A 12,803-nucleotide genomic window follows, 5' to 3' on the forward strand; every position below is an offset into this window, starting at 1 on the left:
ATTCCTGTTTTTGTATTGGTTTCGTTTTTTTGTTTTTGTTTGTGTTTCTTTTCTTTATATATACCTTGTTTTTATATCCCTTGTATTTGTATTACCGGAAGGTGCATGTTTTGTAAAGAAAAAAAAAGTGGTGTCTTGTAATCCCATGTGGGATGAGAATCTTTGGCATGACACAGAAATAAATAGTAAATAAAAGGGTTTAAAAAAGTTTTGATTTCTGACCTAGTCACAGCACAATTGAGGCAAGAAGGAACTATTTTAACCGTGCAGCCTACAAGTTGGGGAAGGAAAAACTGTAACGGACCACTACTGGACATATTTCCGCCAATAACAAACCCGCTAGCTTACAAAGGCTAACGAGAGTATTGTCTGTGTTATTAGTCATTGTGGCGTCAAGATAGTTAGGAAATTATTATTCACACATTCACTTTAGCATTAAATGTCCTATTATGTGTATATATGTCGCTGGTAATAAACGTGAAACAGCAGACATAATTCCGGCTGGTGGTAGCTCATGTTACGTTAGCAGCTAGTTGCTGATTAACATGTCCTGAGACTGAACAGTCCGTTGTTCGGCAGCTAGACAGCTAGTTTAACTATCAGAAGCTCAGTTTTTCAGCTTGTTCCGTTAATTTCCTGACCGGGAATCGTTCGGCTGACAAGGTTTTCTCCTGGTGAGTTAATATCCACTCTCCAAAGACGCAATATTTACACGTCAAACAGGGCAGCTTCGGAGTATCAATACAGACGGCCTAATCCTTAAAAATAAAGCAACCACGGCAACTAATAAGTCTTGATAACATTGAGGTTTTTGCTGTAGTGGTGAAAAGGAAGAGAAATACTGCAGTGGTTATAAAATTATGTTTAAACGCCACAACGCGCGTGACTTTGTAATGATCGCTGTCAAATATAACGATGTGCAGTTTATAAGATACTATATTTAATACCGAGTTTGTCTCACTTGTGTTTTGCTTATGATTGTATATATTTGTTTTAGAGCTGCTTTCATTATCAATTAATCTGGTGATGATTTTTTTCGAATAATCTATTAGTTGTTTGGTCTATAAAATGATTTAAAAAAGAAAGCCGTCCAGAGTTTCCCAAAGAGCAAGATGACGTTCTCAAATGTCAACTTTTGTCCCGACCAAGAATTTATTTGTTTGTTTGGACTATTTCTTTCTTTGAATCTCACTGTTGGGGATCATCTTGTTTATTATATATACACTGAAGGATCTCAGATGTTTTACCTTTTATTGAGGATCTCAGAATTTGGACTATTTATTGATTTTTAGTTTATTAAAGTAATTTCATGTAACTATTGTACTTTCTATCATGGTATTTATGAGATGTATGGTGTGTGGTAATGTTGAATTATTTGGTGCTGTACAGAAGCAGCTTTGTGTGTCCAAGGAATATTTCTATCTGGGACAATAAAGTCTTATCTTATGTGAGCTGATTTTGTACATTTAAACCTACCTCAGGCCAATATATTTTTCTGTAAGAAATTCTGTCTGAATAATCCCAAGAGGGAGGGTTATGCGAATGACCAGACATAAAACAAACTCCCATTCATTCATTCACTTCACTTCATTTTTTAACATTTGATTTTACTCACTTTAGTCTACATTGCCAGCCTAAATCAAGACCAACTCCACTCACCAAGGAAAACAGTGAAACTGATTTAATTATTGATGATGCTACATCCCTGATTATGGCTATGGAGGACAGCAGATTTTAACCGGCTTGGAGGACAGCAGTTTTACCGGCGAGTGAAGCATTCAAAAATGCAAATTCTATTAAAGCACAAATTAATCTGCAACTATGCAACTTGATAATAATTTCTGGCAGATTTCAACCAAAAATGCCAAATATTCTCTGGATTCAGCTTCTCAAATGTAACAATTTTCTACTTTTCTTTGTCATATGTGACAGTAAATTAAAAATTTTGAGGATTTGGACCATCAGTCGGGAAAAACACGCAAATTGAAGACATCATTGTGGGCTCTGAGAGATTGTGAATGCCACTTTTTCACTGTTTTTAAAAATGTTATAAGCCAAACAGCTAATTGATTAATCAAGAAAATAATTGACAATGAGAATAATTGTTAGTTGCAGCTCTAAACTTTATGATTACTGCAAGGCTGTACGCCAAGCTTAACGCTGCTGTGTTTTTCCATTGTCCTTACAGATCTGGCACATGTTGCAGATTTGCAAAATGAAGATGTTTGGAGTGCCTCACAAGACTGTCTTTGTGGTGGACCACTGTCCCTACATGGCCGAGTCTAGTCGTCAGCAGGTGGAGTGTGATGTGTTGACAAAGAGTCGAGCTCAAGGGGTCATTCCTTTGGCCCCTGTGTCCAAATCCCTCTGGACCTGTGCTGTGGAGTGCTCCATGGAGTACTGCCGGATCCTCTACGACATCTATCCAAAGGACAAAGTGGTTAGCTTCTTGTTTTTTGTTTTTAACTCAGGCTGAAATATATTTGCTCAAGCTGTTTCTCCACCGCTGGTTCCACTTAAATGACACAACCAGTGTCAATTTCAAAAGTGTGAAATTTGGACACCGTTGTAAAAGGACAGATAGCTGTTTCAAAAACTGCCATTAACATTTTCTGCCACCACTTTGTTTTACAGGTTAATTACATCGTGAGTGACTCAGAGTTCCACATCTTGAATAGCTGGAGACAGGAAGACCAGAGCACTCATGAGGTAATCCCATTAAAACCAGAAAAAGAATAATTCCATCTTACTATAACTGCATTTGTAGTGTCTTCAGTAGCTCAATTTTGCAACATTTTCATGAATTGCAACATTTCCAGTTACCACGTTTTTGCAGAAGTTTTCTTCGAAATAGGACTTGCGATATGATTATGTGTTTTTTTTTCCTCTCTGACAGCTCATGTCTGCTCTGGCAGCTGTTGGGCCTCCCAACCCACGTGAGGACCCCGAGTGCTGCAGTATCCTTCACGGTCTGGTTGCCGCTGTGGAGTCTTTATGCAAGATCACAGAGTTGCAGCACGAGAGGCGCACGGCTCTGATGGACACAGCCGAGAGGGTCGCTAATAGGGGTCGTATTATCTGCCTAACCAATGCTAAAAGGTAAACACTCATCAACATGGTGGGAAATCAACAGGAGCCATCAGACATATGTTGATAGATTCTGCCAATATCAGTATAACCAGCACTTTTGTCCAAATCCCTTTTAATATAATACCATCCAATACTAAAACATTACAAACTACAGCCTTAAAATCACCCAAACACCTCTCAGACTGTGTCAGAAACACATAAAAACCATACAAATGTAGTATTTATCAAAGAGCTGTTGTATTGGTGGACATTAAAGTTGTATTCTATTCTATTCTTAATGATGGGAAGTACAAAAGCATTCACGGTAAAAGCTAAAACATGAAGTTACAAATTCTCTCTTTGTAAATGTATGTAAATATGTGCCTCTGTGCAGCTGTGTCTTGTCAGTGTTTTATACTCTCTGTATAGTTGAGCTTTTTAAAAGAATTATAAATCCAGTCAAATCATATTGTTATGCAATATGTAATTGAATATTGTGCTAATGTAGTGCTCTGTTTTTGATTATCATACAGTGATACTCATGTGCGCATGTTGGAAGACTGCATCCAGGAAACCATTTTAGAACAAAACAAGCTGGCAGCAGGCTCAGACAGGTCAGTATCAGACGATGTGTGAAGAAAATTGTCATTGAATGAGTTTATAGATGATTAGCTTCAATTTTGGTTGATAATTCTCTCATACTGAAATCTGATACCAAGATGCACATGACCTAATATAAAGTTTGTTTTTGCGTTTGGTATCTGCAGTGTGTGTGTGTAATCTGCTTGTGTTTATATTATCTAAAGTGGTCCAAAGATTTTCTAACTTTGTTTCAGGCTGATGGCCATCCAGCAGTGTGAGCTGGTTCTAGTGCACATCTACCCGCAGGGTGAGGACACACTGGTGTCTGACCGACCCAAGAAAGAGGTGGGTGCTAATGAGAAGCTCAGGGCTCAGCTTTCTGAACACAAACAGAATCATTTGGGTCGGTATAAACAAATGAACCAGAAGGAAGGCTGATTCAGGAGCTCATTGTTGGGTGAAAAGGTGACAACTTTGATGTTGCTTCTCACTGCACCCATCTCTTGTTGTCTCAGATCTCTCCTCTGCTCACCAGCGAAGTTCACAGTGTTCGGGCGGGGAGGCACCTCGCCACCAAACTAAACATTCTGGTCCAGCAGCACTTCGACTTGGCCTCCACTACCATAACAAACATCCCCATGAAGGTAAGAGACTTTCTTCCCCTCAGTCTGTACTTGCACATGCCTCACTAAAGTGTTAACCCACATAAACTTAACTTAAAAATTTTTTCTCTTGCTAGTAAAAACTGTCATATGCAGCATGCATTGCACCACTCCCTCTAGCATTTTACCTGATTGATGGCTTACTTTTTATGGTTTTGTTATTTTCCCTTTTCTCTCACAGCCCTCGCACCTTTCTTTATGTTTGCTTAATCTCTTTGTGTGAGCCCTTCTTCATCTTTAATAACTCATAAATCTTTACATTCTTATCTTTTTGTTTATCTCATCTGCATGTTGATATGACTGTGAACCTGCTGCTGGTTTCATGCTGTATTTTCTGTTTTGCTAGCCCACATTAAATGTTTGCGAACAGGTTAGTACTCTTATCACACACACATGCAAGTGAGGAAGGGGCAGATGTAGTGTCTATATTTTCAACTCAGGCTTACAGTATCATTCATTTATTTTGATGTGACAGTTGGTCTACAGATTTGATGGTCAGGCTACAGTAAAGGACAGGCAACTCTGGTCTCTTGTGGACAACCAGGGAATGCAGAGTTTGGGGTCTATTTTCTTTAAATACATAATGTTAAATCAGATTTATTGCCAATTAAGTTGACATAAGAGAAGAAACAAGTATCTATACAAAGTGAATCTATTGAATATCTACATTTAATCAATATTTTGTAAAAAAGAAAAAAAAAAAAAGAAAAAAAAGATCAAAGTATTCAGGGAAAAATCAACTTTTTTTTCACTGTAGATTTGCCTAAAATGCTAAATATATAGTAAATGTTGCATTCAACTGGTTTTACGTCCAAACATCTGTGACCAGAGTGGCCTCTTCTTAAATACTGCCAGTGTCTATCAGGTGTGTACACCTTAAGAGCAGCCCAAACTTTCCCCAGGTCTGTGTCTCCCCCCCCCCCCCCCCCCTCAGCTCCTACTCATTTCCCCTCTAGTGTCTTGGTGTTGTCCATTGTGCCGTCTTGCTAACTAGTTTTTAAACGTTACCATCCCTTAAATGTTTCAACATGATTCCACCTTTAGCTGTTATCATACTGCTGTTTTTCCAAGTGTAGAAAAAGTTGTGATGAAAAAGTGTCCCAGGCCCCATTTTGGGCTCAAGTCCAAAATATATGAAGCTGTTTTTTTTAAGACTGGGAATCCATGATTTATGTCAAACAATCATAGGCTCAGTATTGTGTGAATTTAAAGACATTTACATTAATCAGTAGTCTCTGATGTGAATAGATAAAATCTTCAGTCACTCAGGGAGCGAACATTTTCCTTTTAGTTTGTCCATTATCATTTACCCTTTGGAACATGAAATCAGCAGTGTTTGTGCCCACATGTGTATGTGATTGCGTGTTTCAAGAGCTCACGTTCATGCTAACCTGTGTTTGTTATTGTCTCTGCGGACGGGCAGGAAGAGCAGCACGCCAACACATCAGCCAATTATGACGTTGAGCTCCTGCATCACAAAGACGCTCACCTGGAGTTCTTTAAAAGTGGTGGGTATACCTGTAAGAAGACTAAAAAATGAGAGATTGGAGCAGGATATTTGGTTGAAATTATTTTTTATTAATTGATTGATGTAAGTGGTTAATAAATTGTTATGTTTGGGTTGTGCAGGAGACTTGCATATGGCGGGCACCAGCACTCGAGAAAATGGACTCAAAGAGACTGTTACACTGAAATGGTGCACTCCACGAACCAACAGCATAGGTGGGTTCAGTCAACTAAGGCAGTGTTTCCCAACATGGGCACTGGAGCCTCAAGGGATTACACAATAAATCTAAGGGGTCATAAGACAATTAACTGGACAGGGGGAAAAAAACATTTGCTACACAAAATTACTTTTTCAGATGTTTCTTTATTTTGTACTGATTTTATTGTGAATTATTGTATAATAAAAGACATACAGTATTCAGCCTGTTTGGAAAATATTCCTACACAGCTATGAAGATTGAATGAGGGATATGTTGTGTAGCATTGGTCTTACTTAGTTGTATGGGGTTTTTTTGTTTTTGTGCTTCAGAACTGCATTACTGCACAGGAGCCTATCGCATCTCCCCCACGGACGTTAACAGTCGTCCCTCATCATGTTTGACAAACTTTCTCCTTAACGGTAAGCTTATGTCGCATCTATTACAAACCCAATTAATCATTTTCACCTGTCAAATTAAATTAACCTGGAGACAGAAGTTTTCATTCTGTGATATCTTGCTGATAGTAAGAGTTGTAGTCTAAAAGGTCACCTGTTTTACTTGTAAATGTATGTGTGTGACCACCAAAGTTTCCTTTTGTTTGGCTTATTGATTGACCAGGTCGATCAGTGCTGCTGGAGCAGCCGAGGAAGTCGGGGTCAAAGGTCATCAGCCACATGCTCAGCAGCCACGGAGGGGAGATCTTCCTGCATGTGCTCAACAGCAACCGCTCCACTCTGGAGGACCCGCCCTCCATCAGTGAGGGCTGCGGAGGCCGAGTGACGGACTACCGCATCACCGTACGTTCACCTCACACCAGCTGTGTTAAAACTTGCACCTTCTGATAGTAACTGATTTTTATGTTTTGTCCTCTCCAGGACTTTGGTGAGTTTATGAGGGAGAACCGGCTGACTCCTGTTTCAGAGATGTCCCATGATCCCTCAGGGAAACTACCAGCTGAGAGGGCTAAGGCTCAGCTCGAACGGCACACACGTTACTGGCCAATGATCATCTCCCAGACCACCATCTTCAACATGCAGGCCGTAAGCAGCATGCAGATTTTTCTGCTGGATTTCCACTCTTAGAAAGACTTCTATCTTAAAAGAAAAGTTTCCACTCTTCTCAAAAATATTTGGCTTGTTGTTCTCTGGTGATAACATCTGAATTTAACATTATCTGCCTGTTGGGTTTTTTGGCAAGAATTTAGACTTCACTTCTTTCCATGTTGCTATGCCTCTCTGTTAAATTTTGTGTCTGTATCTTCCTATTTTCCTCCACTAGGTGGTTCCTTTGGCTAACCTGATAGTAAAAGAGACTCTGACGGAGGAGGACGTTCTGACCTGCCAGAAGACTGTCTACAACCTGGTGGACATGGAGAGGAAGAACGACCCTCTTCCTATCTCCACTGTGGGATCCAGAGGCAAAGGCCCCAAGAGGTATTTATTATAAATACTCTTATATAACAGTATTTAAAAAAAAAAAAAAAAGCTTTTAAGCTTTGCTAATGTTTCTGTATTTTTGTTCTCACCAGAGATGAACAGTACCGTATAATGTGGAATGAGCTGGAAACATTAGTGAAGACTCATGCTGGAGCCACTGACAGACACCAGCGGGTTCTGGACTGCATTATCGCCTGCCGCAGCAAACCTCCCGAGGAAGAGGAGAGGAAGAAGAGAGGGAGGAAGAGAGAGGAGAGGGAAGACAGGACAGAGAAAAATGGCAGCAAGGACACAGATGACAAAAGCTGGCAGGATTCGGAGAGGTAAGTACAGTCTGGGTGTCTATAGTATTTATCTGGTTTTAAACACCATAGATTGTCTTAGCTAAATTTATTTGCAAAAAAATCTACTCTTTGGCTTTAGGACGCAACTCACCATGCAACTTTTATGTTCTCTCACACTACTCCGTCTTATTTTAACCTGAAGGCTAAAGGGTTTGCTGGATAAAGAAGATCAGGAGTCGGAGGTGATCAAGGATTCCCCTGACTCCCCAGAGCCCCTCAACAAGAAACCCCGTTTGTCCACGGAAGAGGTTCAGCCTCCTGAGAGAGCAAAAGGTACAAACCCTCATTGTGCTTCTCTGCTCGGTTCTGGACTGACTGTTTTCAGTCAAACTGGCCAGAGAAAAATCTTCCACTTCAGGCTCTTTTCACATTCTTTGCTTAACAACAGCAGACTAACACAGACAACATAAGTATGTGTCTCTGGTTATTTATCATGATGTTAAAGAATCTGAAAGTGCTGATTGTATCTGGATATGAGCGCATACCAACTGATGACATCAGTCAAGCCCTACTGCATCTGTTATGCATGTTTTCATGCCTTGTCTCACTTTCTCTTGCAGGTCCAGTCTCGCTCCTCACCATGTGGACCAATCGGATCACGACAGCCAACTCCAGGAAACACCAAGAGTTTGTTGGAAGAGTGAGCTCTGTCAACAACAAGTTCGAGTTGTATCAGCACCTCAAAGACGAGAATGGGTGTGTTATTTAAAGTAATGATTAGCTTTGTAGTGGGAAATCCCTGTAGAAAAAAGTGAAATATGAATCATCTGTCACTTTATGGGTATTCTTCTTACGTCAAATGTGCATTTAAGTGTTGCATCTAAGCTTTTAAGTGTATTTACATTTCAAACAGGATCACAGTTGAGCTTCATTTGTTATGCATCTTACCTGACGATTTGTCTGTTTACAGGATGGATGTTCATGAAAACGGCAAGGCCTCTAGATGATGTTTCCACAGATGCATTGCTTCACTTTTTCCAAGGAGGAGGTTGTGGACCACAGTGTTTTCCAGACTTTGGTGTCACTCACACCCCCAAAACGAGGACATCAAAATGAAATAGACAGTGAACTCTTGACGAGGAATTTATAAATTTTTTTACCCATGATTTTGTAGCTATGCTGTTCACATATTGTGTAACGCAATAAAAGCTGTCAATAGAGAACTCTGCACAAATCTTACTGAATGTGGAAGTGAATTTTGAAATTTTTGTGTCCTTAACTTGAACTAAGACAAAAACCCTTAGAGTCAATAGAGTGCTTTTATTTTGATGGTGCTTGAAAACATTTTGAGAATCAATGCAAAGCGCAGAATGCCAAGACGATTGGTGTACATGCTTTCCACATTTTCCATGTTTAAAATGTCTCAATTTGACACCATTTACTTCTGTGGGACTGGAATATTGAGGTGTTGTTACACTTTACAAATCATGCTTTTTCAATACAGGTTAAATACAGTTTTTCTTTTTTTGTTAGATACTTGAAAAGTATCCAGTATCTTGTGGAGGTCGAGGCTGTAGTGCCTTATCAAGAGTCTTCCTTTGTTGCTCACAGGCTGAAGGAAGCGGCCCTTCGTCGCTTTGTGAAATGTTAATCCACAGTCTAAGTGGTGGCGGGGGCAGTTCAGGTTGGAAAACTGGAGGCAGTCTTGGTCTAATGGCTCTCAGATCCCTGCTTTGAACTGAGAGTAACCTGCATGCGGGCCAAATAGCGACTGTCCTTGACCTTCCTCTGCAGAAATAAAGAACTGCGGCAATGAGGATGACTATCAGGATGAGGAGGCAGACAACAAATAGAGCCGTAAACATATCGGCCATCCATTGATAAGAGTTTATTTGTCGTGCTGTGGAAGTTGTAGCTGCAGGTGCAGAGACACAGGTATTGGAGGTGGGACTGAGAGAAGTGTTGGTGCCTGGATTCAGTGTAGTGTAGACGGCAGGGGTCAACTCACCAAATGTCGAAGTAGGAGTAGTAAAGAGACAGTCATGTCTGTAGCTCACATGTCCAACTTTAGTGATTGGGAACTCTGGAAGCATTGCTTCTCTAAATACAGGGTTGACTCTTCCATCCACAGAGCTCATTGCCAACCACATTCTCTGTATTTTGTCAACATGACAGTGTGTTATCCTATCATGGCTCATCTCACACAAGCTGTAGTTGTACCAGGACACCACGATGGACCCAGGCACCATGGAAATGACAGAAAGGTGGTGGCTGCTAGAGCTGTTGAAGAAGCTGGATAGTTTTCTCAGTAACAGTTCCACCCTGTGGCGGTGACGGAGGATAGAGTGGAGGCTGCGTTGTGCTGTCAGGGTGAAAATGTGACAGGGTTGGACAGGGCTGCGATGCAGATCCAGGGTCAGAGGCAGCCAGGTACTCAGGCCCTGGCGGTCTCTGGCAGCCAGTAGGAGATGCTGAGGAGCAAACCGCAGGTCCACCTCCAGAGGAACACCATGAAGCTCCAGACCGTCCATTGCCAACCAGGAGCCAACGCTGACCGGAGGCCTGTCAATCAACCTCAATTCCAGGGAAAGAGCATCCGCCTCACCATCTTCTGGGTCTAGAAAGGTTTTTGGAGGGATTGAGTATTGGAATGGAAAGCCAACAGTGGCCATCAACGCTGGAATAGACTGTAACACCTTAGGGGGGAGATTCATAAAGCCTGAAATGAGAAATAAAAATGAGAAGTTATTAAAATTACCATCTGAAATACTAGTAAACTGACATTTTGGATATAGTCACATAGTTATGAAAAAAAAATACTGTGGGGTGTTTATTTGTACCTAAACTAAAATTAGGTACAAATAAAGTAATTTCTAGCTGATCTGATGTACAGTTGTCTTTATGTTTATAAAACAGTTTTTATTTAGTACCAATTTAAAAGTTATAAGAAGTCAAAAAAGTATTTTATTCATCCATTAATTTTCATGTTTTTTCACTCATTCATTTTTTTGATATAAAAATCAAATTTGTTCAGAGAGAGATTGCTTACTTGAGACAGAAGCTGAGGAGCGTGATGGCTGGACTGAGCTCTGTCTTGTAGATGAGGAAATGGCCATAGCCAGTACCGATGTTAACAATGTGGTTGACATCCCATAAGATGTGCTTAGAATCTGCAGACTAGGGAGTCCTTCTGTGATTGGCCCACTGTCGTCTTTAGGAGATGATTGGCAGATAAACAAAGAATTTTCTAAACTGAAACTATTTCCATTGAGGGCAGATGTGCTCTGTGCTAGTGATGTGTGTGTTATTACAGAGAAGCCACTGCCCTCTAAAGGAGGATGAGTGTCCGTAACATCCACTTGTTGAGTATCTGTCATGTGATTTATTTCTGTGGGGAGGCTGGATGGATGCAGTGAGAGATATTCCACCATAGTCTGGGATGGAAAGAATTGTCGACTTGAGCCAAACATTAAAAACTGTGAAGAAAAAGCAGTCCAGTACTTCTCATCTTGCAAATAACTTGTCAAAAAGACATGGACTTTATCCACTGTGTTCTTGGGGTAGGTACTGTTTGGTGGTGGGTTACAAACACTGACATACACAAGATCATTTGCCACGGAGTTGTCATAAAATTGAAATGAAGGGTCTAGACTCTGCATTTGAGGAATGGAGGATGTAGTGTATGGTTCCTGAGCAGTAGAGGGAGCAGTTGGATCAAAATGGTCCTCACTCACTAGTCCAATGCTCTTACATATTGAAAGTGGAACTGGATCAGTCATACTGGGGCCTAGTGTCTGCTGACTTGTAGTTTGGACAACTGATGAATCTTTATTAATGGAAGCTATCAAAGAGTCACTGATTGTTTGCTGTGACTCCTTAAGCAGCAATGACTGAAGGAGTGTTTGTTGCACTGATGGAATGAATTGTATTTTCTCATGAGTTGACTTGTCTTTGGACATTGTGAACAATGCTAGACTTTGTGATGTTTTTACTTCAAAGGAATGGTCTTTGAACAATGTTAATATGTCTGAACTGATTTGATGACTTTCAGTTAAAGGAAGGCTCATTTGCAGAGGCCAACAGGGGTATGTTTGTAATAGGGAAACCAATGAAATGGCTGAACTTAATGTCTGTGTTAGTTTATCCTGAAAAAAACCCAATTGTGCGCCTGATTTCGACTGTAAGTCTGTTACACCTTGGCCTGCAAGCTGCAAAGAGGAGATGTCAATATCAGGAAGAAAAGATGTGGAGAAAGTCTGCAACAGTGGCATCAGAGATGATGATCCTTTTAGAGACTCTTCACTAAATACTGGATCAGTGATATTAGGTGTCTCAAGTCGTCCACTTAAGAGGCCAAGCTTGGAAGGTAAAGGTGGCGTAAAGGTTGTCACTGAGGGCTTCAGACTGTCCAACAGAGACGTAGAGAGCGAAGACTCCAATTCGGCTTTTCCAGACAATGTCAGCTGACCTGCTAATGAGGTTAATGACATGTCTTTAATTGTTTCATTTAGCTGAGACATCACATCCTGATTCATCGCAGATGGAGCTATGGACAGATGTTGGACTGAGTGCTGAGTTGATAATTGCTTGGTCATTAAATATGAGGTTGGTGACACATCTGGAGACAGTCGAGTAATTAGTATTTTGTTTGATGATGGCGGTGACTGTATTGTCTTTAATCTGGAGTTCAGCAGGGCATCATTATAATGCTCTGTTGGAGGTAGATGGAAAACAGATGAGAGGTTATAGAGTCTTGGTTCGGCAGTGTTGTGGTCTTGGTTAGTATGTATGATGGAAAAATATGACTTTAATAAATGCAATAAATGATCATATATGGGATTGTTATAGGATGCACATAAACTGTCCATCATCCCATCCCAACTATTCCTTGTATTCAACCAGCAAACTGAAAGCTGCTATACTCAATATTTTTATTTTGACAATGGATCAAATGACTATGTGTAATGTAAAGGGGGCTCAAAGTGATGAATCAACAGATAAGTTCCTCCTGATAAGTTCCCCTCAATTCTACAGAACTGTTAAGCATCCTTGTTTAGCTCCTTG

The 12,803-nt window shown here is 40.5% G+C and overlaps 2 protein-coding genes across 2 annotated transcripts; one reads left to right on the plus strand and one right to left on the minus strand.

Moving 5' to 3' along the window:
* Positions 1 to 281: 281 nt before the first annotated feature.
* On the plus strand, positions 282 to 8,978 carry ints13 (integrator complex subunit 13). The gene is made up of 17 exons (XM_044342982.1): positions 282 to 674; positions 2,189 to 2,440; positions 2,635 to 2,709; positions 2,897 to 3,099; positions 3,603 to 3,683; positions 3,906 to 3,996; positions 4,167 to 4,295; positions 5,737 to 5,821; positions 5,943 to 6,035; positions 6,349 to 6,438; positions 6,638 to 6,816; positions 6,895 to 7,059; positions 7,298 to 7,452; positions 7,548 to 7,778; positions 7,942 to 8,072; positions 8,360 to 8,495; positions 8,710 to 8,978. Exons 2-17 carry the CDS (start codon positions 2,198 to 2,200, stop codon positions 8,744 to 8,746), a joined length of 2,124 nt encoding a protein of 707 aa, XP_044198917.1. The 5' UTR covers positions 282 to 674; positions 2,189 to 2,197; the 3' UTR covers positions 8,747 to 8,978.
* Positions 8,979 to 9,067: 89 nt separating this feature from the next.
* On the minus strand, positions 9,068 to 12,512 carry LOC122974897. The gene is made up of 2 exons (XM_044342970.1): positions 10,789 to 12,512; positions 9,068 to 10,458 (listed from the first exon to the last, which is right to left on the minus strand). The coding sequence occupies exons 1-2, from the start codon at positions 12,332 to 12,334 to the stop codon at positions 9,269 to 9,271; spliced, it is 2,736 nt and encodes a 911-aa protein (XP_044198905.1). The 5' UTR covers positions 12,335 to 12,512; the 3' UTR covers positions 9,068 to 9,268.
* Positions 12,513 to 12,803: the final 291 nt, after the last annotated feature.

This window comes from Thunnus albacares, chromosome 23 (assembly GCF_914725855.1).
Source record: "Thunnus albacares chromosome 23, fThuAlb1.1, whole genome shotgun sequence".
Lineage (NCBI taxonomy): Eukaryota > Metazoa > Chordata > Actinopteri > Scombriformes > Scombridae > Thunnus > Thunnus albacares.